This window comes from Capricornis sumatraensis, chromosome 15, assembly GCF_032405125.1.
Source record: "Capricornis sumatraensis isolate serow.1 chromosome 15, serow.2, whole genome shotgun sequence".
In the NCBI taxonomy this organism is placed as follows: domain Eukaryota; kingdom Metazoa; phylum Chordata; class Mammalia; order Artiodactyla; family Bovidae; genus Capricornis; species Capricornis sumatraensis.
In genome coordinates this window covers 32,605,991-32,631,302 of record NC_091083.1, presented here as the reverse complement: position 1 = coordinate 32,631,302, position 25,312 = coordinate 32,605,991, and the positions used below count along the sequence as shown (strand labels likewise).

The 25,312-nt window shown below is 39.7% G+C and overlaps 1 protein-coding gene across 2 annotated transcripts; it reads right to left on the bottom strand.

Moving 5' to 3' along the window:
- Positions 1–3,236: 3,236 nt before the first annotated feature.
- Positions 3,237–24,958, bottom strand: SUV39H2 (SUV39H2 histone lysine methyltransferase). Of its 2 annotated transcripts, none has more exons than XM_068987485.1 (6): positions 24,928–24,958; positions 22,100–22,245; positions 8,373–9,044; positions 6,336–6,482; positions 4,572–4,701; positions 3,237–3,744 (listed from the first exon to the last, which is right to left on the bottom strand). In XM_068987485.1, the coding sequence occupies exons 1-6, from the start codon at positions 24,956–24,958 to the stop codon at positions 3,638–3,640; spliced, it is 1,233 nt and encodes a 410-aa protein (XP_068843586.1). In that variant the 3' UTR covers positions 3,237–3,637. The 2 variants fall into 2 exon arrangements, with proteins under 2 accessions (XP_068843586.1, XP_068843587.1); XM_068987486.1 differs by having other exon boundaries at positions 8,913–9,044.
- Between the last annotated feature and the right edge of the window lie 354 nt (positions 24,959–25,312).

The following is a 25,312-nucleotide window of genomic DNA, read 5'->3' as shown; positions in this document are numbered from 1 at the left end:
TATATTCTATTTTGCACAGCTCCCCTATAAGTACCATTACCTAAATTCAACGTGAATATAAAGTCACTAGAGATGACCAGTGGCAACTACAAAATGTTTAACTCTCATAACTACAACTGGCCTATTACAGGAACCCAGAGACTTCATTTTTTATTTTTAGCTCTAAAAATTAATTATACTTCATTATCATGTCATATAATCAAATGTAACTACTGTATACATCTGTACATACTCACTGACCCTTAAGACTTCATCTTAACAGTAGAGCTTATGATCCAAGGTGGGTGTTCAAAACATGCCTGTAAACCTTCTTCTGAATATATTTGTAGTATTTTATAATCACCATCAATTTAATATTCCATATGGCCATATTTTTATTGTTTTAGATGTGATTCTAACACAATAAACGCTAGCTGAATGTATTTAATGGCTAAGAGTACTAGAACAGACTTTGATCAAAAACCCTGCAGTGATCACCGAATATTTTACAGTATAGAATAATTACAGCTAATACTGATATATGGTACTTCCTCTGTAACAAGGCTTAATTCTTTCACATACTCTTTACTCCTCACAACCACCCTATGAGGTAGGCACACTTACCATCTGCATTCACAAAGGAGGAGGCTAAGGCAGAGGGGTTAGTTCATTAGTAAGATGTGAAGCCAGAACTCAAACAAGACACTCAGGCACCCCAGGCCATGCTCTTAACCACTGTGCACTAAAGCCTCTCAAAAAGAGCATAAAAGTGGATAGGATTAATTCCCTGGCTATTTGAGTTTTACTTTAAGAACTGTGATGTATAAGTGAAAAAAGTTTCAAAATGCCAAGCTATATTATCACAAAAAAACCCCATGGCTAGCCATATTTCCTTAGAGAGGAATCCAGGACTTTTCAGTTTATTTAAACTAACAGTAGAAACTGATTAAAAAAAAAAATCTGCCTGAAGTTGGTCAGATACGTTAAAAGGAGTCAAGTGCAGTTTCTGATTGTGGGGATGCTAATATTAACTGCGGCAGTCTGAGCCCATTTCTTCAGTGTGTTTAGGGAAGACAGCACCAACCTCCTCGACTCATGAGAAGCACAGGAGGACACACACAGGGCCTAAGACTTGCTCACAGGTGATCAGCTCTAATTCTAAAGTCCCTCTGTACTTCCAGGCAAAACGTAGTGAAACTGTTTAAGTACTTGGTGACTAATGCTCAAAAAATTTAAGCATCCATCTACCTTATGCTAAGTAGAAAATGGTACTTTAATATTCAAATACATGAGCCATGACAATAATAAAACTTTCTTAAAAGTAACATTTAAAAGAATGGTATGAACCTTTGGTTAATCTCGGTAACAGGTAGTCAGGAATGCATCAATAATTTTCTGCCCCTTTAGCTTCACTGAAAATGGCAGTAAGATAGTCAGAAATGCAGCTAAGGCATAATAAAAGAAAACCAAATGCCAGACTAAGTTTACTTTGCTAAGAGAAACTGCTTAACTATAAGTAAGTGCAGTCTAGATTTTGCGCATATGTGGGGAAAAAACCCTGAGCTTACCGTGTGTCAGAATCCTTTTCTGTAGATACGGAAAACAGTGCTTGCTATCAATACAACTTGAACAGTGGATTAATTTACAGCTTTAACTTGATCTAAATATTGTAAACTTGATCTAAATATTTCCCTTGCATATTTGCTTGATATTGAGAGAACAAATTCTGACAACTTAGGAAACAAGAAGCTAGATGTTGACTTAAAATAGTTAAAGCTCCCAACAGCTTCATTTAGTTTCTATTATTTTACTGCTTAAGTTCAGCTTTTTTAACGACTCACGGTTAGTGCGGGTATTTAAAATGTCAAAAGCTCATTACATTTCTATTATAATAAGGACCAAGTGCGAGTTTACCGAAAATAATCATTTTTCCCTTTGTTCTCCAGCTTTACATTTCTTTAACACAGAGTAGACAAGATCAAATAACTAGACAGTAAAACACTGACCAATGTTACATCTTGAACCTGTGAGAATTATAATTCAAAGTGAGTCTGGCCCCTGGGAGCAGCTGTAAATTTGTGACTTAAAAAAAAAAAAAAATCACTGACACCTTGTGACTTTTTTCTTTTATCAAGAACAAGAAATGGCACTAAAAAAATTTTTTTTTCTTTGGCACCTCCGAATTTTGGTAAGCAGACATACTCTGAGGCTCCAAACATGTAAATAATTCACCCTGTACTATGAAAAAGCAAAGTCCTGTGACAGCAATATTAACAAAGTGCAGCTTCTCCCAAGAAGAGAGGTTAAGGATTAAGATGTGAAATGCTGCATTCCTGAAGTCAGTTCAGTTTTACCCAAGGGTTCTGTGGGTAAAAGCCAGACTTAGCTGCTGCTGCCACTGTCCTGTTGGATACCATGTCCTGGGATCTGAAGGAGATGAAAATAGTTTTTTCCCCAACTTAGGTTTCACTATGAAGGAAAAAACAAAACAACCCCCTTGCCCCAAACAATATAATCACTTCAGTCTTCAGAGTTCAAGTAATAAATGGTCTCATAATTCAGACACATACTTTGGCCAAGCCAAGTTTAGCTTTATCACATTAAAAAAATTCACGTATAAAATAAGTATCTGTTCAAAATATAGATCACTTCTTAAGAAAGGCATGCAGGCCCTTTATTAATTATAAAAATAATTAAATTTAGTGGCAAGGAAATGTTAAAACTACTTGAAATTCAGAAGATGCAATGTTAATTATTGTGTGGAACACTATCATTACATACAGCTGTTCTAAAGAGATAATCTTTTTACTGTGGAGACCAGAGGTATTCAGCAGAGATCGCCTGATTCATATTATCAAGAGGGTCCTATAAAGTGCTCCATCTCCCCTGCTTGGCACTCCAAAAGACCCTCATGGCCCCATGCCCCGTCCTTTCTAAGAAGTGCATCAGCCAGCCATTCTAGAATTTTAGGGAAACTTCAGATACCTTTCTTCTATAAGATTAAAAAATCTTTGACTGGTTCAGATATCCACTCCTCCTACTGGTCTAGACTGCTTCAAAATATTAAATCAAGCTGTAATGAAATTTTTTTACATTTAATTTTAGACCTTAAATTTCTATATCATTAAGATACCAATGTTTTAATGGAAGTAGAAAATAGAGTATAATTCAGTATCACCTATTTGTCTCAAATACAAAGAATTGTAAGTAGGTAAACAGGAATGACAGTAACAAAAATAGAACTTGTGTATTTGTCCAATATGAACTAACTCTATTTCTCTAAATTCAAGGTGTATGGCAAATTGAATGTTCAATCTTAGCAACTGTTACATCATCATTTTAACACTTAAACACTGAAGGAGGCGTTTCTCTATATTCACATAGACTTCCTCTTAAGTATATAGCTGTTGATTTACAAATAGTTTTCCTTTCATGTTTGGTATCTAACCACTAAATATGTATATTTAGAATTAGTCTATGTGACCCTATGTTCCTCTCTTCAAAAGTATCAGTAATGCATTTGGTCAATAGGCTGAAAGGTGAATTGTAAATCATCGTAGTGTATAATCTTGATAATATGAAAAGAGTCCAAAATACTTTTAAAATGTTAACGTTAGAAAAAACACTATAATCGTCATAAGTTCTATTTCCTGAAAATTCAGTTGAGGTAACCTCTGCAAGTCACAGCTCCACATCTGCACACAGTTCTGGCCCTCTTTTTGGCTGGGCTGTGATCAATAGAATCTGAAGATACATCTCCAGAACCTGGATACACAGAAAAAGAAATACAAGAGAAAGACTTAAGAATTCATAATGAGTTTCAAATTTTGTATCAGTTACAAGTATAAGTGTGAATATTCAGAGACAAATTATTATGAAATGTCATGAAAGGATGGTATAGGCTAGTCAGAGGTAAAGTGTTTGTTATTACCCGATATTTATGAGGATGGATTTGTGAAATGATGAAACTTACTAGTAAAATTCAATATACAAGCATTCATTTCATAAATTTCTTAAGAGCCATAAAGCAAGGTCAAATAGTCACAATATGTAAAGGGCATCATACTTAGAAAAACAGTATGTGTTTTCTTTCCTAAGCAAAGAAAATAGTAAAGCACATAAAATTAAGTGTTCACAGTAAAGCAAAGAGAATTCAATGTTCTTTTTAAAAGCCAGATTCAAGTAGGAATGGAATAAGCTCATATATGATTTACATCATATTTTCAATCTTTTGAATATACATCTTAGTAAACATTCAGAAATGTAACGCTAAAATTTTTTAAATACAAGTAATACTGAAAAAAGATCTTATAATAAATAAGCTTCTATGTGGAAGTTCTGAAAAAAGCAGGCAGCAATGTGATGTAAAGAAACAGCATTACTCAGGCCCCAAGGTCAGGCAGACCTGAATTCTAGCACTAGCTCTATCAGATTAGCTTTGTGCCCTTGATTGAAAAGACAAACTCTTATAGCCTTTTTTGCCCCTTTCTATTTAGTTAGTATTTAGTTTGGTTCAGATGTTCTAAGGTCTTCTATTCTAATTAGATTTTTCACACTGAAGTTCCATCAAAGAAACTATTTGAAAATCATACCTTTCATTTGATAATCAAAAGTGAGCTCTTCTCCAGCATTGATAGTTCTCGTGGAAAATAATGCTATTCGGGGAAGACGGGTATCGAGGTTATCAATGAAAACATTGAACACCTGAAGGTTTGGGTCACACTAAAAAGGAACATGAGATCCCACTTAAGTAAAAATGACATGAATAAGCTCTTCTATATGCTATGTAAAATCATTAATTTCCCAGAGTATTAGTGTTAAATTCTATGAGAAATTAAGTGGCTTACTGTTTAGAGGGTTTTGAGGCATGCACACTGAAAAAGTGTTCCCTTACAGAAAATTTCAGACATAAACCTAGAGGAAGTAAGTTCACATACATCCACTATGCAGCTTCAAGGGCTATTAACGTTTCTGTCATTCTTGTTTCATCTAATCCCAACTTCTTAATTGTTTCTGGAGAATTTTAATACAAGTGTTAGATAATATCATTTCACCTGTAAATATTTTAGTAAGGCATATATATATTTTCTGCTTGTTTCTAAAATTTTTAATATTTTTGGAGAATGTTTGACAGCAGTAACTAAAATCATGGGAAGTGAAACTGCAGATAAGCAGGGACTACTGCATCAAAAGTTTATTGAAAAGCCTAGAAACAGTCAAAAAAGGCCCACGCAGAACATCTAGAAATAGAAATAGATTATTGAAAGTAAAAGATGCTCTAGTAAGGCTTAAAGAACTGCAGTAACTGTTCTTAAAAAATCATATCATGCAATTTCATATTGCATGAAGTTTCATTTCTTAAAACTTTTGATTGGAATTATTCATCATTTTGAGAACTCTACACTAAATTCTAGAATATGCAAGGAAGATCCAGTCAATCATACTAAGAAATAAAAATGACTGTTAAATTGTCCTTGAATAGAGTTATCTATTTTGAAAGCATTTTGATTTTATCATTAAGGAAAAATTAAATGTTTAAGTAAACCAGTAAACTAAGATGTCAGAAGGTCTCTGATATTTCATTACTCATCATAAACTAGTTTCTTGGTATAAAACCCATCAAAAGATTATTATGGGCTACCTTCCTTCTGTGGCCAACTATAAGACTTACTCTGTGAGATACATTTTCCTTATATCTATAAAATGGAGACAATGTCAATCTCACAAGCCTAAAACTTTGTTATCCATTGAGCACTAAATAGGTGTCTAGTAACTCCTAACCTCCCTTATAGTTTTTATAGAGCGTAGCGTTTTAGAGTGTAAGTTTCTGGAGTTAAGGTTCTAACTGTATTCTAAATTTGTTTCAAATAGGAATTAAGAATACTAATTCATAATTTGGAAAAGTAGCCCTAAATACTTCAGTACTCTAGAAATCCTAAAATTTTAGAGAACACAGCAATCTTTCTTTAGTCATACATCCTAAATTTAGCTGTGTTAACTTCTGTAACCCATATAGCTGTGTTAATTTTTCAACATTTTACCTCTTAACTCCTCTGGTGATTAATTTCCTTCTCTATATGAGGATACGTATCTTATAAAGTTGTTGGAAAGTTTAAATGAAGTAATACATGTGAAGATTCTTAAAATGGATAGTATTTGGTAGACACCTTGATGAATTTTCCTAAAAGAGCAGTAATACCAGGAATTAACAGAAAAGGCCCTTGTATTAAAATACTTTGGAAATAATGAAAAAGTATATAATTATCCCTCAAGTACAGAAAATCTTTTAAAACAGTACTAATTAGTCCTGTCTACAGTAAGTGGCCCTAGTCCTGTCTATAATAAGTATCTCTTACACTGTGATTCACAAAATGAGACACATTTCCGTATCGAGCTGCATCCACTGTGAATTCGTCAGATTCATAGTCCAGATCAAAGAGATACGTGATTCCTTTGTTGTCATATAACTGCCCACGTCTCTCGGCTTCCTCACTGGTGATTACCTAAAAAGAAAAAACTATATTATATGGCTGTTGCTGAAGAAACATTCATCCATAAATCTATTAATATATTAATGGCCTTCAAGTGCATAAAAATAAAAGTGCCATCAAAATAAACATTTACATAAACTATTCTAGAAAAACTAGATGAAAAGAGGTGGGGAAACGAGAGGAGAAAATGAGGGTGCTAAGTATGACTATTTAAATGAGAATTAGGAAAACCCAACAATTATCAAGCTGAAATAGTATACTACTTTGGTTCTGATTTATTGATATGTTCAATATATTAATACAGGAGCTAAACGATAGCTCTCTGTAGAACACACCAGAATGTAAAGAACTAAGTTTACAAGTATCTGTGCTCTACAGCTAATTTTCCTATAATTAATCTGTGTGTAGTTACAAATGGAAATAAGTTGCAAATACAGGAGAGAACGTATGTTAAATCCACAGTTAACTGTATGGCAAGTTTAGTTTTGTAGAACAGGTGGTTTTCATGAAATTCTGCAACTCACGACCATCATCTATACAGCTCCGCTCTGAAGAACACAGCTTCACCACATGCTCAGATTAAGAAACCAAAAATGTCTCAAGTGATTCATGGTGGCAACCAAATTTAGCTACATTTATTAAACTCAAAAAGAGAATGATTTGATTATATGAGATCTAGGCTCCTGAACAGTGATTTATAATAATCTGCCATTGTCTAAAAATTGAAGGATCAAAATAGGGATGCAATTTAACCTGAGAATTCTGGGTGAATGCAGATACTTAAAGGTGATCCAGTTCCAAACAACTTCTAAAATATCTGAGTTGACAACCCCAGATATGCAGTCACACTTGTATTTTTCTAGCCACAGCCTCTCCCACCATTCAGTCTGGTGAAGAATGGTGCAGGGGTCAAGATTCTAGAGCCTTGGTTTTGAATGTTGGTTCTTTGTTACTATTAAGTGACCCTGGGTGAGTTGCTTTATTTTTCTCTGTGCCTCAGTTTCCTCCTGTATAATAACGGAGAGAATGCTACCATGTCATAGAGTTGCTGACAGAATTCATAAGTTAAAACACAAGGTGCTTAGAATAGTATGCAGTAAATACTCTCTTCTGTAGATCTACACTGCACGTATAAAAACAATTTGCTTAGTATTTGGTAATTTAGAGAACAGTCTTTGTAACCGAGTTACAAAGGATTTGGACGTTCCTTGCTGGCGGATGCAATACCTGTTTTTATGTGTATTTTACAGTACTTGGTCATAAAACGTCCATTTACTCTACAATCTTTCCTACTGGTACAAAACCGAGTTTTGCCGACTACACATAATCATATTTGGTCAAATGGATGAAGTGAATTACAATTTAACAGTTTCCGGAGCCCAGCCTGGTACTCTGTGATGACCTAGAGGGGTGGGATGGGGGGAGGGAGCTGTAAGAGGGAGGGGGTAGGGATACATATATATATATGACTGATTTTCGTTGCTGTACAGCAGAAACCAACACAACATGGTAAAGCAATTTTCCTCCAGTTAAAAAGTAACCATCCCCCCTGCAAAGTTTCCAAGTCAGGATGTATTTAGATCTGATTTTCAAAATTGTCTTAGGACTCTTGTGTAAAAATAGTTGTCATATTTTCAAATTTACAAATGCCAGTTTTAGTGACTATGACTGGGTGTTTGTTGAAAGATGACTACTACATTTGTCATTAATTTTTTGATTCATATTCAAGTTTATATTTTTAATGATACCAGTGAACCCTTCTTTCAAACCTGAAATTTGTACATATTTGCAACAATAATTATCAAAACATACCAAATGTTTGTCACGGAGGTTAAAAAGGCAACTTTTCAAAAGCATAAACCTTCCTTGTACATTATCTGCTATGAGAGAAGGTGAACGTACCTCTCCAACATATTCCATGACAAAACTCATTCTTTTAATCTTCACAAGGGTTTTTACACCCCAGCCACAGCCATTGCTAGTTCGAAAGATGCACAGTGAATACTGTGTGCCTTTCTGTACGATCCTGTTGGGACAGTCGGGTCCACATTGACACCTTGAGTTGCACTCGTAAATGGGGGTACCAGGTGGGATTTTAATTTGTTGATTTTTATTATAAGCCAAAAGAACTCCAGCTTCAGCAGGACAACATTTTTCAAAGAAGCAATCTGTGCATGAACAACCAAAGGTAGCTTCATTTACTAAGCTGATTCCAGGAGCTGGTTTGTATTCATTAATGTAGTAGAAGTCTGAAGGTGGCCCCTCTAAGTCCACAGTATTTTCAACAAAAATCATTCCTTTGTGAGTCTTCCTTCTGTTGAGTTCATCCTGCCATCTCTGCAGGGCTATCCTTTGTTTAGCCTTCTTCACAATGTATTCAGCAACAGCAGGTTTCAAGGCTCTGTGATTTTCTTTTAGAGTTATTGCTTTGCCTTTCTTTACCTGAGATAAATAATTATGCTTGTCATTAGAGAACTGCTGAAGTAGTAATGGGCACTTCAGATTTTGCAAAGGTTCCCAAGTATTTGTAGAATCTGGCCATCCTTTCCATTTTACAAGATAATATTCCATATCCTTAAAATATAAAAGAAAATGCAAATCAGATTACGACATATCCATTTACCGAAAATAATTTAATATCTTGAAGGGTATTCATTATTATTTTTCTTAATAAAATTCATAATAGTTACAGGTTACTAGCAGATGAAATACAAATCATAAAATAAAGCTGTTTTTCTTTATATTACATAAAATATGTACAGAAAACTTAGATATAGCATAATGTTTGACCACAGGCAAGAGAGTCACACCTGGAGAAAGATAAAAGTAATGAAATTCATGAATATGTTACCAGTGATCAAGTTAAACAAAACAGTATTTATCTTTATATGGAAATAAGCTGTACCAAAACGAATTTATGACATAGGTCAGTGGCTTGCTTGGCCAGCACAGCCGGAGGCACCACCCTCTAAGGTCTGTAATAACCGATTCAATGGACATGAACTTGGGCGAATTCCAGGAGACAGTGAGGGACAGGGAGGCCTGCAGTGCTGCAGTCCATGGGATCACAAAGAGTTGGACACGACTTGGTGACTGAACAAGGTCTATAATTTAATATTTTACATTGGATATGAGGGTAGTTCCTTTTCATTAATGTCCAGGACACACACAGCTCCCTAGATTTCCCAGAGTGAACTGTCTCCGTCATTCCTGGCTGCATGTTGCTACTGAATGTGGCTGGTCCAAACTGAGATGTGCTCTATGTGTAACACACACTGCCTTTCGAAGACGCAGCACAAAAATAATGTACACTGTTTACTTTAAAAGCACTGATTACACGTGGAAATAATATTTGGGGTTAAATTAAATGTGTTATTAAAAGAAGTTTCACCTGGTTCTTTCCATTTTGTTTCACACAGTTATGAGAAAAATTTTTTTAAGATTATAGTTGTCCTTTGGTATTCACCAGAGGATTGGTTTCAGGACCCCTCTCAGATACTAAAATCCACTATGCTCAAGTCCCAAATGTAAAATGGCATAGTATTTGCATACAACCTACTTGTATACTTTAAATCATCTCTAGATCTAATATAATGTGAATGCTATATAAATAGTTGTCAGCGCATGGCAAATTCAAGTTTTGCTTTGCAACTTTCTCTTTTTCAAATATTTTCTCTCTCTGAGGTTAGTTGCATCCTGTGGTGCAGAACCTGGGGATACAGAGGGCCGACTGTATACACCTGTAGTTTGTATCATATTTCTATTGAAGAGCACAATTCCAGAGACACTTGCCTGTGGCTGGATTAGGTGACAGGCCCTCAAAGCACCAAAGATCAAATATTTTGATTTATCTTTCAGACTGCTGTTGGTTACCATGGTACCCTGGGAGTTAGGCTGTGTCTTCTCCCAGTGCTGTATTAAGTTTCTCTTTAAAAAGCTAGTCTAGTGTGCGTGCATGTGTGCTAAGTCGCTTCCACTGTGTCTGACTCTGTGCGACCGCATGGGCTGCACCCCGCCAGGCTCCTCTGTCCATGGGAGTCTCCAGGCAAGAATACTGGAGTCAGTTGCCGTTTCCTCCTCCAGGGGATCTTCCCAACCCAGGGATCGAACCTGGGTCTCTTATATCTGCACTGGCAGGCAGAAGTCTAGTGTACACACTGTACATAATAAATTGTTCAAGTCTCAATTTTCTTCATTCTCTAGAATAGCGAACATATACCCATGAGTGCCAGGGTCAAATGTCTTCTGAAATATAAAGTAATTAAACTGCATTCTGTGGTTTTTAGTTAGCATTTTAATTCATAGATATTGATAAAAAATTAACTGGGATACATTTGATTTCCCCTGAAATTTTAAATAGAGGTTTTATTATAAAATAAGGGTGTCATACTAGTTCTAGTTTATTATGACCTGGCAGGTCCAGAAAATGTACTGAGGCACGATGGGGTAAGGAGCATTAAGGCAACCTGGCTACTCAAGGAGCTTATCTCCATGTTTTATTATATTCTACTCAATACACAATAATGCTTGTTAATGAAAAGAGCTCTGCTTCTTTGTGAAATTGGTAAAAATGTTTAGTCAAAAAAAAGTGATTAAATTATGGCATGAACATATGCACAAAAACTGTACTTCTATGAAAATATATACTATGATTCCAGGGAAGAAAAAGCCTAGACATATACTGAAGTGTTAGTCAAACTGGCTCACTAAAACATAACATGGGTTTCTCCCTCCTATCAGGTGATTACAATTTGCAACTGTTGTTAGCACATAAATGCTCAATTACAATGAGGATGGTTTGGCATTGTGTAACATTACCTATTCCCTTTAATTATAAATAAAAGTTACATTTTTCTGATTCCAAAATAAAACAGTGCAACCCTGGTCCTCTTTTTTTTTCCTGCTACAATTTTTCCTACCATAGCCCTGAGTTATACACCAAAAGTTGCCAGCAAACAATGAAACACTAAAAACACTAAGCCACTGAAGTCGGTTTTCAAAATAATATATTGTTCAATGAGGAGTCATTTGCATCTTTAGTGATTATTTTGTATGTTAATTACATTGTACCTACTTAACTTATGGATGGTAAAGGTGCTTCTAAAGTATGAGTGCAATGTAAATATTAGTAACATTTTATTTCTACTTTGTAGATTTCTTCCATTTTATAAGAATGAAAATTCTACTTTTTATATATATGCCTCATTTTACTTTTTACATTAAAAATTTCCCTTTTTAAAAAATAAGATAATTTTATACAGAAATCAGTTTGACTTAAATGCAATGACTTCAATACCCTAAACTCTCAAATAAAAGTCAAAACTTTCTTAAGTCTCACAGGATGTCAATATCTTATTCAGACATGCAGTCAACTCTTGATTACCTATAAAAATGGAGTGGAGTCATAAGAATGATCCATTAACCACTCCTGTATAATCTGGAATGCATCATATGAAATTTTTTCTTCAAAACATTTTCCCCCACTATGTTTGGCTTAGGTTAAATTCATTCAAATATTTTAGTGTCTATAATGAGCATATGGAAGTTCAGTCACTAGGGGGTGGGATGAGATGTAAGATAATATTAGCCTTTAAGTGTAAAATCTCATTGGGAAAGGAAGGCAGTAGTATGTAAAATAAAGAGCAATGCAAGGTGGTACAACTTTAAAGGCCAAAAAAAGGAAGACAATAAATACCACTAAAACATAAGGAAATCAATATAGGTCAATGAGAAAAAGGCACAGAGGAAGCAGAACAAACTACGCTGTGAAAGACTGATAGCGTTTGTTGCGGAGGGCACAGGGCAGGCAGGATGAGAAACACAAGCGAAGCTTGGAGCTAAGATTTGCATGAAGTATCCAGAAAACAGTGAAGAAACAGATTTAGCTAGCTTTGAGGTTGAGAACACTGAAGCAAGAGATTAAACTGCAACAGCAAGAGAAGAGCAAATTTGGGACAGCCCTGAACACCTGACTGTGGCATCTGAGCTTTGTTGTAGGCCAATGGTTTTAACTCTTAGAAACCATGGTGTTTCTGTAGGAAGTGTCATTCAAAATAAATACATTTAGTTTTATCTTGTCTATTACAACATTTTACCAATCTTCCAACTGCCAAGCCAACTTAGTCCTCGTCTGGCCATTCCTTAGGCTTTGGTATCATAGTTCTCTCTCCATTTGTTCCTTCTCTGCCTTCTTTGCTGAGATCTCTGCTCATCACTTAAAACAATGTAGTCACTCAGGATTCTGTCCTTGGTCCCTTTTCACGCTAAACAAGTGTTTGTCTCTTTTGAGAATCTCCAGAGAGCTACAGACTTTTCCCTATCAAAAATTACATGTATGATACAATGGGTAATTTCAGGATATTTGGATTCTAGTCTAAGAATTCTTCCTCTAAACGTTCTCTCTGTGCAACCTCATTACTCCAACGGTCTTAACTGTACGCTGACACTCCCAGAATTTTAGCTGCAACCCCATGGAGTCAGTGACCTACTGGATGTCCAGTAGGTTCTTAATCTGCCCACAGGGAACTCACCAGTGTTCCTAAGCAGTTTCCCTCTGTATTTTCATCAAAGCAGCCTTACCCCCATCTGCCTGGTCACACAAGCCACGAATCAGGAGGTCAATCCCCCATCAGCGAACTTCCTTAGATCCTTTCATCCATCTCTATTAACATAATGCTATTTACTTCAAGCCTTCAGTCTTGCCCCGATTATGGCACTCATCTCCTACTGGTTTCCCTGCCTCCGGACTAACAACAATCCATCTATCCTTCTCTACTAAAGTGTAGATTTTTAATAAAAACAAAAAGCACCCCCCCACCACAGTACCAGTCAGTCTGTTATTTTCTTGCTTAAAAATTTTAATGGTTCCCCCACTGCCTAAAGAATTAACTCCAACTTCCAATTATAACAAAGATTATTCTTGATTGGGTCTCTGACTCAGTGTTCCAATATGGCCCCATTCACACACCACCCTCCAGCCACACTGAACTGCTGTCTTCCTACCTTTATGTTGCTCTGCTCACACAGTTATTTCTAGTTAGAATGTCTGCTTCCATTTTTCTACTGAACACCTATTTCAGTCTCATCTTTTCTGTGCAGAAAAACTTACCCATTTTTAAAACTTAGCTCAAATGTCATCTCTCCTGTGGAGTCTTCCTTGCCACTCTTGACCAAGGAGGACTGATTATTGCCAACTTGTGTTCCCATTTCTAATGGAAACTATTGGGTTAGCCAAAAAGTTCATTTGGGTTTTCTGTAGGATCTGATGGAAGAACCCAAACAAATATTTTGGCCAACTCATTTGCAGGAGGGAAGCAATCTTATTCCTGATAGCCCTAGCACCAAGCACAATTCCCCACTATATCCTAGGCACTTACTAAACGCTTCTGAATGTGTAACAACAAATGTGACTACTAATATGTACGCAATATTAAAAAATCACAATAGTAACCATATGAATCCTTAAAAGAAATATAAGCTGTTCAACTTAACCTGAAGATAACAATTTATGAGTTTTTAAAAATATCTGTTAGTATCTGTTACCTCTTGCCTGTAGCCACTAAAGAGGTAGCAAGCACAAACTCTTTAAAATGCATATTATGTGGGAGCACAAAAAAGAAAAACAATTAAAATCTACCTCTCATTAGCTAATTTTCCCCTGCAAGTTCTGAGATCATAATATTCCATATTAATGGTAGAAGAGCATGAATCTGAATATGGAAATCACACTGTTACGTGGGAACACAGTTTGAGAATTATTCTGGTCAATAGAAAGTCACTGGATTTTCACACCACTGATTGAGAGAGTGTACGTATTGTGAGGATTGGGTTAGAGGCCCAAAACTGACACAAATGAACAACATGACCCTGGAAAAGTCATGGAGCTCTGTTTTCCTGACCTCTAAAATTTAGGTTTTAGTCTAATGATTTCTATTATTCCATTTCTTAACAAACCACCCTAACTGCAGCTGTCTTTAAGGAATATGACTATGGTGAAATGTGGATATTTTGTTAATATGTGTCATTCAGTCTAGTGCTAGTCCTAGAGACAGAGAATGACCTGGAAACTTTAAGAAGTCAAACCTTTAGGTAATATTTCTTTAATATTTGATTCCCAAGGACTTCTTCAGTGATGAGCTGAGTTTGTCAATAAAGAGCACTCACAGTTTTGTCACAAACTTTTCTGCATGAAGGGGAAACAATGCCAAACATGTGGCATTAAGGAAAAAAAAAAAAAAATCACACAGCACCGAGACTCCAATTCACATCCTTTGAATTCCACTGGACCCCAAGAGGAGCCCATCATGGTAATCGTCCCATTGTTCCCGCAGTTGGTATTCCTTCCCCATCCTGAGTTGGCTATTCCAGACCTTCTCCATTTTCTTCCAGGTCCCTATCCCCCACCTCCCCTATTATTTTGGGGAGGTTATTATTTCTCGACACAGCCCTGACTTTCGACTTTCCACCCTTCCATGGACATGGAACTAGAGATGAAGGGGGCCGTGGATACAGCAGGAGAGATGCCCTTCCTCCACCAATTCCCTCCCTCTCCTGTCTCTTCAGTTTCTTGCTCTCTCCTGATTTTCACTAGCATCTGACTCTCCCTTAATTTTTTAAAAGCAAAATTAAACTAAACCTCCTCTGAGATATAAATGCTTGAATAAAGAAGGGATCTCTAAAAGATATGATAAATTACAGAGACTAAGGTCACGGGGTGGAAGATTTTTTTTTTTTTTTCAGTATAAAATGCTTTATAACATTCAATTTTAAAAATCACATTATCTAGTCAGATATTTTTTTAAATTAAATTAGCAACACTCTTAGACCCTACACATCCCTTTGTGAAAGCAAGAGTTCTTGAAGAGTTGCCCACGCTACTTGACTTGACTTTCTCATTTCCAACTAACTCTTTAATTCATTCTATTTTGGCTTCTTCTATCCAAGCCACAGAACTGCTCTAAGGGCATCAGTGACCTGTCCCCTCCTCAGTCCAGAGGGGAGCGCTCCACTTCTGCTTTGACCCCTCTCGTCATGACTCTGTCTTACTGACGAGAACCGCTCCTCGGGCTTCCATGGTTTACTCTTCTGATTCTCTTACCGTTCTTGCCAGTTTGTGTCTGTCCTTGGACAGCTCTTCCCTGTGAGCACCCCTTCCTGCTCCTTGATCTTGGCTCGCCTCCCCTTTTTTTGTGTGGATTATTGCAATGGCCTCTTACCCTTCCAACCCACTCATGGTGCAACAGCCCCCTTCCTGACCCCTCTCCCCCATGTCACTCCCCTGATCAGAACTTAAAAGTCAAGAGCTCCTCTCTCTGCCTACAAGAAGTGGCACTTTCTGGACCCCGCCCCATCCTTCCAGCCTCATTCCAATCCTTTTGGCTTATTATGTTCCACCCATACTTCGAAGTCTTTGCAGAAGTCAGGCTCTCTTCCGACTCAGGACCTTTCCCCATTATCTCTACATCCTTTAGTACTAAGCCTGAAATCAGTTCCTCATGGACAACTGCCTCTCTCTCCAGGATGAGCTACAGCCTTCTGTTACACTAGCCTCATCTCAACTGTTATTAAATTCTTGGTACAGTGATAGTTAAGGTTTTTCTACACTCACCAAAAGGCAAATTCCATGACAGCAGGGACCATACTTCTGTGTCATTCACCGCTGAGATCGCTAGTGCCCAGGGTGTGACATGATAGGCGGTAGAAGACTGGAGAAATATCTGTGGGTTAATGAAGGGGTAAGTGTACCCAGTCCCGGGGCTTCAGTCCCCATTCTTCCACCAATCACTTCAAGGGCAATGTCGCCAGTCAGTTCTCACTCTTGATTTAAAGCCACATTTCCAACCACCTGTCTTCCTCAAGTTGGCTTAGAGGGTCAAGAGTCTGCCTCCAATGTGGGATACCTGGGTTCGATCCCTGGGTTGGGAAGATCCCCTGGAGAAGGAAATGGCAACCCACTCCAGTACTCTTGCCTGGAAAATCCTGTGGTCGGAGGAGCCTGGTAGGCTACAGTCCATGGGGTCGCAGAGTTGGACAGGACTGAGCGACTCCACTTCACTTCCAACCACCTACTGGTTCAGCTCACTTTTAAATGTTCTCAACCTTCTTCTCCAACCTCAATCTGGCCCCCTATCCTACTCCTCCTTATATTAAGCCTCATCTTCCTGTCTGGGTCTTGGTGAATAGGACTACCACCAACACCACTGCAAGCTTTCCAGTGCTGGATCCCCAACCAACTCCCTGACTGCTAAACCACGGACTGAAAGTTTACATCCTTGGTAATTAAGCAAATCATCTGCTTCTTTTCATCTTCACTGTCACTGCTTTAGTTCAGACACAATCACTTCTCGCCCACATTACAACAGCCTTTCAGAACATGTAGGCTGTACCTGTGTCATCTCCCTTCCTGCTAATCCGCTCTCTCCCTCACTGAGAAGAGAAAACCCTCCGAATATAGTGTCGCACTCTGTAGAACCAGATGGTGCTCTCTGCAGTAGGATGGCTGGAGTTCCTTCACTTGTCTCTCACCATCTCCAAATCCCAGATCCTTCCCCTCCATTCTCTGTGCTAAAGCCTTAAGGTGAGACTCCATTCGTCTTATGAGGTCCCAGATGGATGTTATCTTTTCCGGGAAGCCTTCTCAGAGTCAGCCTGGGCCTTCCTCCCACCAATCGTGTCCGATGTCTGTCCTAGCACTTACTAGTCAATACAGCATTCGATGGTTTACTTATCAGTCTTGTTCACTGGGCTGTGAGTTCCTTAAGGTTAGGGACCATTTCTCATTAATCTTTATCTTCCCGTTGCCTAATGTAGCACTTGATACAAAGAAGAATCTCAAATGTTTACTGAGTGAGACTACAGAAAGATGAATCAGCAGACATCAGTCAGTAAATTGGTGCTGTCATTTAAGCATGACGCTATGACGACCTGGTCCAACGGTCATTGTGAGGACTGGAGAAACCACTGACATAAAAAACCAATTCATCAACCATGAACTAAATACCCACTGTACACTTCAGTTTATAGTAAGACACAGTCTTGGCCCTCAAATGGTGGATAGTTAAGCAGGGAATGTATGAAACAAAGCCACAAAATGTGACAAGTTTTAGAATAATGACAAGAACAGTACTTATCCTGAATATAAAGAAAGTAATTTTGCTGAGGTGAGCAAGGAAGGAGCCTCTGTGGTTGGTGTAACCTTTCAGCTTAACTTTGCAGGCATGCAGGATTTTGCAAAGGAGAGAAGAAAAACAATGTTTCAGAGAGAGAAATGGATGAGAAAAGTCAAAAGGCACGAAGGTGCATGATGTGTTCAGGAATTAGAATATAAGCTCTGTCTGTTGTTAAGCTAAATTCTCAATGCTCAGAAGAGTGCTCAGCTCATACTACACATTCAGTAAGCCTTAGCTACATGGAAGAACTTTCTAGCATATCAGTGTGGTTGGGAAGTAGGATATGTTATAGGAGATGAAGCTGGGAAGGGGTTTTGAGGCCCAATGATAGAGAACATCGGTCCAAAGGGACTCAGTTTAGATTGGCAGACACCAGGGAGCCACTGAAAGGGCTAAAGGAAGGTCCTAGTGCAATCAGAGCTGTGTTTCAGAAACCGTAATGACTCTGAAGAAGATGGTGCTGAGACAATCTCTTTTATGAACTAAATGGAGGGGAATATGTAAGAAAAGGACAGGGTCATAAGATCTCTCACCTGCCCTGACTGTAAGACAGAGAGAGACAGACAGAAAAGGCAGACATACACTGAAGTAATACTGGCTTACAGATTCAATAATCTGTGTTAGACAGGAGAAGAAGTGAGGGATATAAGTGGGTTGTCGAGGACATACGTGCGGGAACCGTGCTTTTTCCAAAGTAAGAAACCGAAAGTAGAAGGCTGAAGGACGGCAAAAGTTACCCAAACTGAACTGTAAGACTAAGAATTCTGAATAAGAAAAAAGATTGGCAGCTCCTTCAATGTAAGCAGATTCCTTGATAATTAACTCTCTATTAAAGTGGAACAGGAATTAACAGCAAAAGACAGAGGCATATGGTCTCTAAGAGGTTAAGACCATATAATGAGATGACCTGTTAGATTTAGAGGGTAGGGAGGAAAGAAGAATTTATAAGGATAGGTCACTGTGAAGATTATACTTTGATGAAGCTAGATAGGGGACACTCAATCAGGATGCAGGTTTGATGGGGAAAATGGGTACAGTTTTTAATATGTTCAATGTGGTTACCTACAGGGTGCCCAGTTTGAAATGAAGCTCAGAAAGAAAACAATGCCTCACAGAGATCTGAGGGTCACTAGCCAAATCAACGGAGAAGGCAATGGCACCCCACTCCAGTACTCTCGCCTGGAGAATCCCATGGACGGAGGAGTCTGGTGGGCTGCAGTCCATGGGGTTGCACAGTCGGACACAACTGAAGCGACTTAGCAGCAGCAGCAGCAGCCAAATCAATGCAAGTAGAGACCATGGAGAAGAGGCCATCCACAGAGCAGCTTCCAGGTGAGAAGAGGGCCGAGAGCGCCTTGACGAGTACGTATCGACATTTCAGAGGAAGGACAGGCAAGAGACAGCAAAGGAGCTTCAGAAAGAGCATTAAGAGAAACTGGTGGTGGAAAGAGTGGAGACTGAGGTGAGAAACAATGATAGCACATGCTGCTACCACATGACCACCACGGGTCAGTCTGCAAACAGAAACCCCTGAGGTGTCCACTCATCTCAGGGAAGAAACTGAAGGAAAGAGAACCAGGTAATGTACTGAAGGTCTTGCAACTAGTACACGGCAGAGCCTGAATCTGAACCCAGGCAGTCTCTCCAGGACAAAAGGTTCAAGGAAGAAAGAGTAGCCAACAGGGTAGGATGTTGCAGAGAAGGAGAATAGATCTGAGGTCCTCAGATGTGACAATTTAGGAAGTCACTTATAGGAGCATAAATCAGAGTAGAGTGGGTTAAAAAGTAAGACGGGAAACTACAAGCAAGCTACAGCACAAACTTTTCTGCAATCTGTGTATCTGATAAGGGACTATCTAGAATATACAAAGAACTAGTACAACTCAGTAAGAAAAGGACAACCCAATTCAAAAAACTAGGTAGGGACTTCCCTGGTGGTACGGTGGTTAAGAAGCAGCCTGCCAATGGAGGGAACACAGATTCCATCCCTGGTCCGAGAAGACCCTACATGCACAGGGCAACTAAGCCCGTGCACCGTTAACCCTGAACCTGTGCCCTAGAGCCCGGCTCCACAACAAGAGAAGCCACCACAGTGAGAAGCCTGTGTGCCACAACTAGAGAAAGCCTGCACAGCAATGAAGACTCAGTGCAGCCAAAAATAAATAATAAATTTTAAAAAACTTTAAAAAATAGGTAAAGGATCTGCATAGATAGTTCTCTAAAGAAGATATACAAATGGCTATAAGCACTGGAGATGTTCAGCATCATTAGCCATCAGAGAAATGCAAATCAAAAGAACGAGATGTTCCACACCCACTAGGACAGCTATAATCAAAAAGTCAGGTAACAGTATTGGTGAAGATGTGGAGAAATCAAAACCTTCATACACTGGTGGTGGGAATGTAAAATGGTGACGTCACTTTGGAAAACTGGCAGTTCCTCAGATGGTTAAACCACACAGGTACCATGAACCAACAGCTCATCTCCTCGGTATATATCCAAGAGAAATGAAAACATGTCCATACCAAGACTTGCATGTGAATGTTCATAACGTTATCTATAACAGCTCCCAGACAGAAACAACCCAAATGTCCATCAAGTAATGAACAGATGAATCAAATGTGCTATGTCCATATAATGACATATTTGGCAATACAAAAGGTACTGATATATGCTACAGTATGAATGAACCTTGAAAATATTATGCTAAGTGCAAGAAGCCAATCATAAAGGACCACATACATACTACATGATTCCACGTACATGAAATGTCCATATACGGACATCTATTGAGACAGAGGGTAGATCAGTGGTTGCTGAGGATTAACGGGAAAAAGATCTGGAGAGGTTTGGGGGGTGATGGCTAAGCAGTATGGGGTTTCTTTTTAGGTTAATGAAAATGTGCAACCACTGCTACAACCAATTTTAGAATAATTCTGTGAGTGTACAGCTTCAACTGGTGAATTGTAGGGTATGTGAATCATGTGTCAATAAAGCTGTATTTAAAAGTTGATGGGAAATGAGGAAGAAGGAAAAGATAGGAAATGCTTGAGTGGGGACCCAAGATCAAAGAAAGATTAGGGAAAATCTGATTTATCAATTAAGATAAACCAGTGGAAAAATAGCACTTGATTAAAAAAAAAGACATCAAAGATTAAGCAAAGTTCTAAAGGGGATGGGCAGGGGAAAAAAAAGAAAAATAGGCGCAACCTCTGAACAAAGATACAGATAACTGGTGTGAAGTAAGTTGAGAGTTCATACTTGAAGAATCGGAAGAGGTAGAAGTCTGCAGCTGAGTGTGAGAGGGTGAGGGACAGAGTAAGAAGTCCAGAAAAGTTATAATTGGGAAAACTGGTGACAAGAATGGAAGAAGCAAGCGAAAGATAAAAAGCCTGTCCTGTGGAACTGAGCAGTGTGAGAACAGAAATAATATGTAATGGAGCCAAGAAGTGTGATTCTATGACCCCTGCAGCTATACTAGCCAGGCAAGAGTTTATAAACTGAAACGGCAGATGACCGGGCTCTTTGGGGGTTGAAGACTGCAACCTTGAGTACAGAGAGTGCCGACAGTGTAGGTAATTTTGTTGTTGTTTAGTTGCTAGGCAGGTAAATGCTTCATCACAACATTCCACTGAGTGAGGAAGCCAGTGAGACCAAAAGAAGATGGATGTTTCAAAGGAAGAATTTGATTTAATGGCAGAATCCATGTGGAAGATGAAAGAGAAGGAAAACAAGGAAAACAGGATTTCTGATTGATTCATCCGGAAGAACTGACAGATGAACAACCAGAGTTCTTACAGAATAGGTAGGCAATGGAGAGATGAACTACTCAAAAGCATCTGGTAAAGTTTAGATTATAAGAGCTTCCTGAAGAACAACCCTGCCATTTTCAAGAGAAACAAATACAGGGAGGCCCAGGGAAGTTAAATGACTTTTCTGGAGTCACAAGGTACTAGGCAAAGGCTAGAAATGACTGAACGCCAGGCTGTTCTACTGCACAACAAAACCTCATTGCTATCTGGAGTTTGACAGGACGGCAGGAAATACAAATGGTGATGCTTCTTGAGATTTGGTAACATTAAAATTGGCTTGAATTTCTAGGTTCATCTCAGGTGACTGATAGTGGGGAAATATGATTCAGGAACAAAACGAATGACAGGAGAAGCCAATCTGAGCTAAGACATTTGCTCTGGTAATCCACATGGAGATAATCAAGAGTTGGATGTAGAATGACATAAGCACCTTGAAATATCTGAATGTAAGAACATTTTATGCTTCAAAATCCTTTCAATGTTAGTTGGCAAAACAGATGACAGGACATATAAATTTATCATGGCTAAGAATTGTAACCATTAAGAAGAGCTTTGCTTACTTTTAAGGTTATTTTTATGTTACAGAAATATGAAATACTAAAGGGAGGTCTGATTAGGTCTTTTTTAAGGGTCTAGATATTTGCCTTACCTTTACTACCTTGTAGTCACACAAGTATTCCACCTCATAATTGTTTAGATTCCTTTTGGTGATTCCAATCGATTTACATGTGAGCTTTTCTTTTCTACATAATTCCTGAAGAGTATCAAGTGAAACTAGGCAAGGCACACACCAAGCTACAATAAGAAAATAGAATTCTTTACTAATGAAATAGCTACTCAATTAAAACAAAATAAAACAAAAAATCTTGACTTCTATATCCCCACCCTTCAACTGGCAATTTTATAAGACTAAAAATTCAAGAAACCATTTACATATCTAAGAAAATTTAACCACTGAAGAACTATTTTGGTAAATATTTCTTCCTGGATTTTCTCATGTGTCTCTGCCCTACTATATCAATTTCCACTAGGCCACCTGAGCAAAATGTTTCATGTCTATAAGCTTTCATAAGATTACACATAGATAGGCTGAGATAGTATTTTTAACTTTTTCATTGTATTCTATATAGAATTGCTGTTTTAGTCAAATGTAGACATCAAGCACAAAATTATTAAAGATACGTCTTAAATATATTTTAAAATAATCTTACATTGTTAAAAAGTAATTCTCCCTTTCTTTTTGTCCAGCAATAAGAACTGTAATCTAATTCTATAGTTATATACTGGTGACATCATATGATCCACTTTTCCTATTTGGGAAGATTGTATGAAATTTTAACTTCAATTCTGCCCATGCAGCAATGTAGTTTAGCAAGGTAAATTAACCCAAGAGCTACAATAAAATAATGAAGAGTATACTGAGTTTTGTAATACTCACTTCCTGTATTGTTTTCAAAGCCAAGGATGACAATACAGAGTATTCAATTTACACCAAGCCTGAAGAAAATTAGATACACTCATCATCAATCTTCTAGAAGCCAGTAACAGTGCTGTGGAAGAGTCTACCCTCAAATTCCTGTTAAGAGTATGCCACCACACTGCATTAAAAATAGGTAAACACAGGGTGGTGATCCAGCAGCTAAGACTCCAAGCTCCCAATACAGGGGCTCAGATTCAATCCTGGTCAGGGAACTAGATCCCATATGCAGCATCTAAGATAAAAGATATGGTGTACCTCCAACTAAGACCTGGCACAGCCAAATTAAGTAAATAAATATTTTTTTAAAATAGGTTAACACAAACTGACATTTAGAAACATAGAATAAACTTGGCTTTCCGGCTAGTGCCACGAGAAGCACCAGAGAGGATCAAGGGTCCTCTGTTCCAGGCCCCGCGAGGCCCCCTAGCTACATGACTTTAGGGAGGTTTCCATCTTTCTGGGTTTCAGCTTCACTGAAAAAAATGTGAGGGCCGGAGTAAACTGGGAGTAAACCAAACAAAACCCGTCAGTAAACGCACGCTTTACTTGGCAGCTCTCCAAGGTAGTTGTGATAACCTTTTGGGTTTGGAGGTAATTTTCCAGAAAGAGAGAAGAGCTGTTCCTAGTATACCCGTTCCTCGCCCTCCCAAACTCACCCAGGGGTCTCATGGTCAGAAAACCTGAAATATGATTTCCAGCCGCTCCACCCCCCAAAAAAGAACTCAGTTCTAGATCAAGAAAGTGAAATGTATTTTCCCCTAAAAAATTTGAGGGGTGTTTTGGGGGTAGGGGAGTAGTAGAAATACAAACCACCCCTTATATCCATCCCTTCCATTTAAAAAGCCTCAGGATGTTTTGTGTAGAGTTAACCTCGTTATGCTCATCACCTGGACTTTCTACCGAAGGTGTATCTGTCTGCTGTTCCTACCAATTTCACTTAGTGCAAGTAACAGAAGAATTCAAGACGCAACCCTCCACGGAAATGCTAGTTTTGAGAGTAAAACTTGGAACACACGACACCGCAACCCCCCTGGTAACCAATATGACTATCTCTAATAAAGTAGAAAGAGAATTCATTGGTAAGAATAAACATTTCATGACCATCACAAAAACTTGACACTAGTTCACACTAACCCCTAGCGGAGGAAAAGCTGGGCGATAATGAGTCCATAATCCGTGCGGAGAGGCGCAGTGCTGGAAAACACCTTTCCGTTTCAGAAGGCATTGAAAGTTCCAGTCTTGGAGCGCGCGCACAAACACACGTTCAGCACCGAATTCTTTGGCGACCACAGAAACAGCACGCAAGTTCCCTCCCGGCGGGGATGACGATTCCCGTGAGCCAGGGGCTAACGCCTCCAGTACCCACTTAGTGGGACTTCCTCCAAAGGCGAACCGGTCCTCCCCGTGCGTCCGAATCGGGGTACATCCTCACTCATCTATTTTCTTAGCCTTCACACCTCTCTTAGCCCCGACCTCTCTCTGCTCCTCCGACACTGAGGTCACACCCACACCACCGGGATCCTCCCGCTCCCAGTTCCAAAGCTAGCCCGACTGCAAACGTCCCGCTCAAACCATCACAAAGGAGTCGCGCCCCCCTCGTGTCCACGGACCTCGAGGCGCGCAAGGATCCCCCGTAGCCACCCGGGTGCCCCCAAACAGCGGTCGGGAGGGGTGGGGTTTCTGGGCCGGCCGGCGGCGGGGGCTGGGCCGCCGGGTCCGTGGGACGGCAGCGGAGGGCGCGGGCCGAGCCTCGCAAGGGCCGGGCGCGGGAAGCGACTGCGGGCAGCGGGCGGGCCGAGCCGCGAGGAGGGTCAGGGGCCGGGGGCAGGGAGGAGCCCGCGGCGCGCGTCTGGGGGCCGCAGTGTCAGTCGCGCGGAAGGCGATGTCTCGCCGCGTCGCTCTGCGGCCGGCCAGCGCGTTCCGGCCCGGCTTCCCGGGCTTCGGGAGTTTGCCCGGCGGACAGGGGACAGTGCGGGGCGCCGCTCTCCAGCCCTCACCTCCTGGCGCCTCGGCCCCGGCCGCCGCCATCTTGAGGAGCTTTCATTCAAACTGGCGCGGTCTGCCGGGATAGCTCCGCTGGCCCAACGCCCCGCCTCCGCACAGCCCGCGCGGAACGCGGGAGCCCGGGCGGGGGCCTAGAACCCGCGAGGCGTCCTGACGTCAGCGGCGGCCGTCCCAGCCGCGGCGGCGAATGCGCCTGCGCCTGCGCCCCAAGTCTTTCGCGGGGACCGCGCGGACGCGGGCGGGGCAAGCGGTCGGAATCTGGGAGCGCTCGCTTAGGTGAGCGGCCACCAGCACTGGCTTGGCTGGCTGAGCGCTTAGTGCAGGGAACGGGCATCAGTCAGGCTTTCCTACAGTAATTATGTCTTCTGCCTGGGTGCT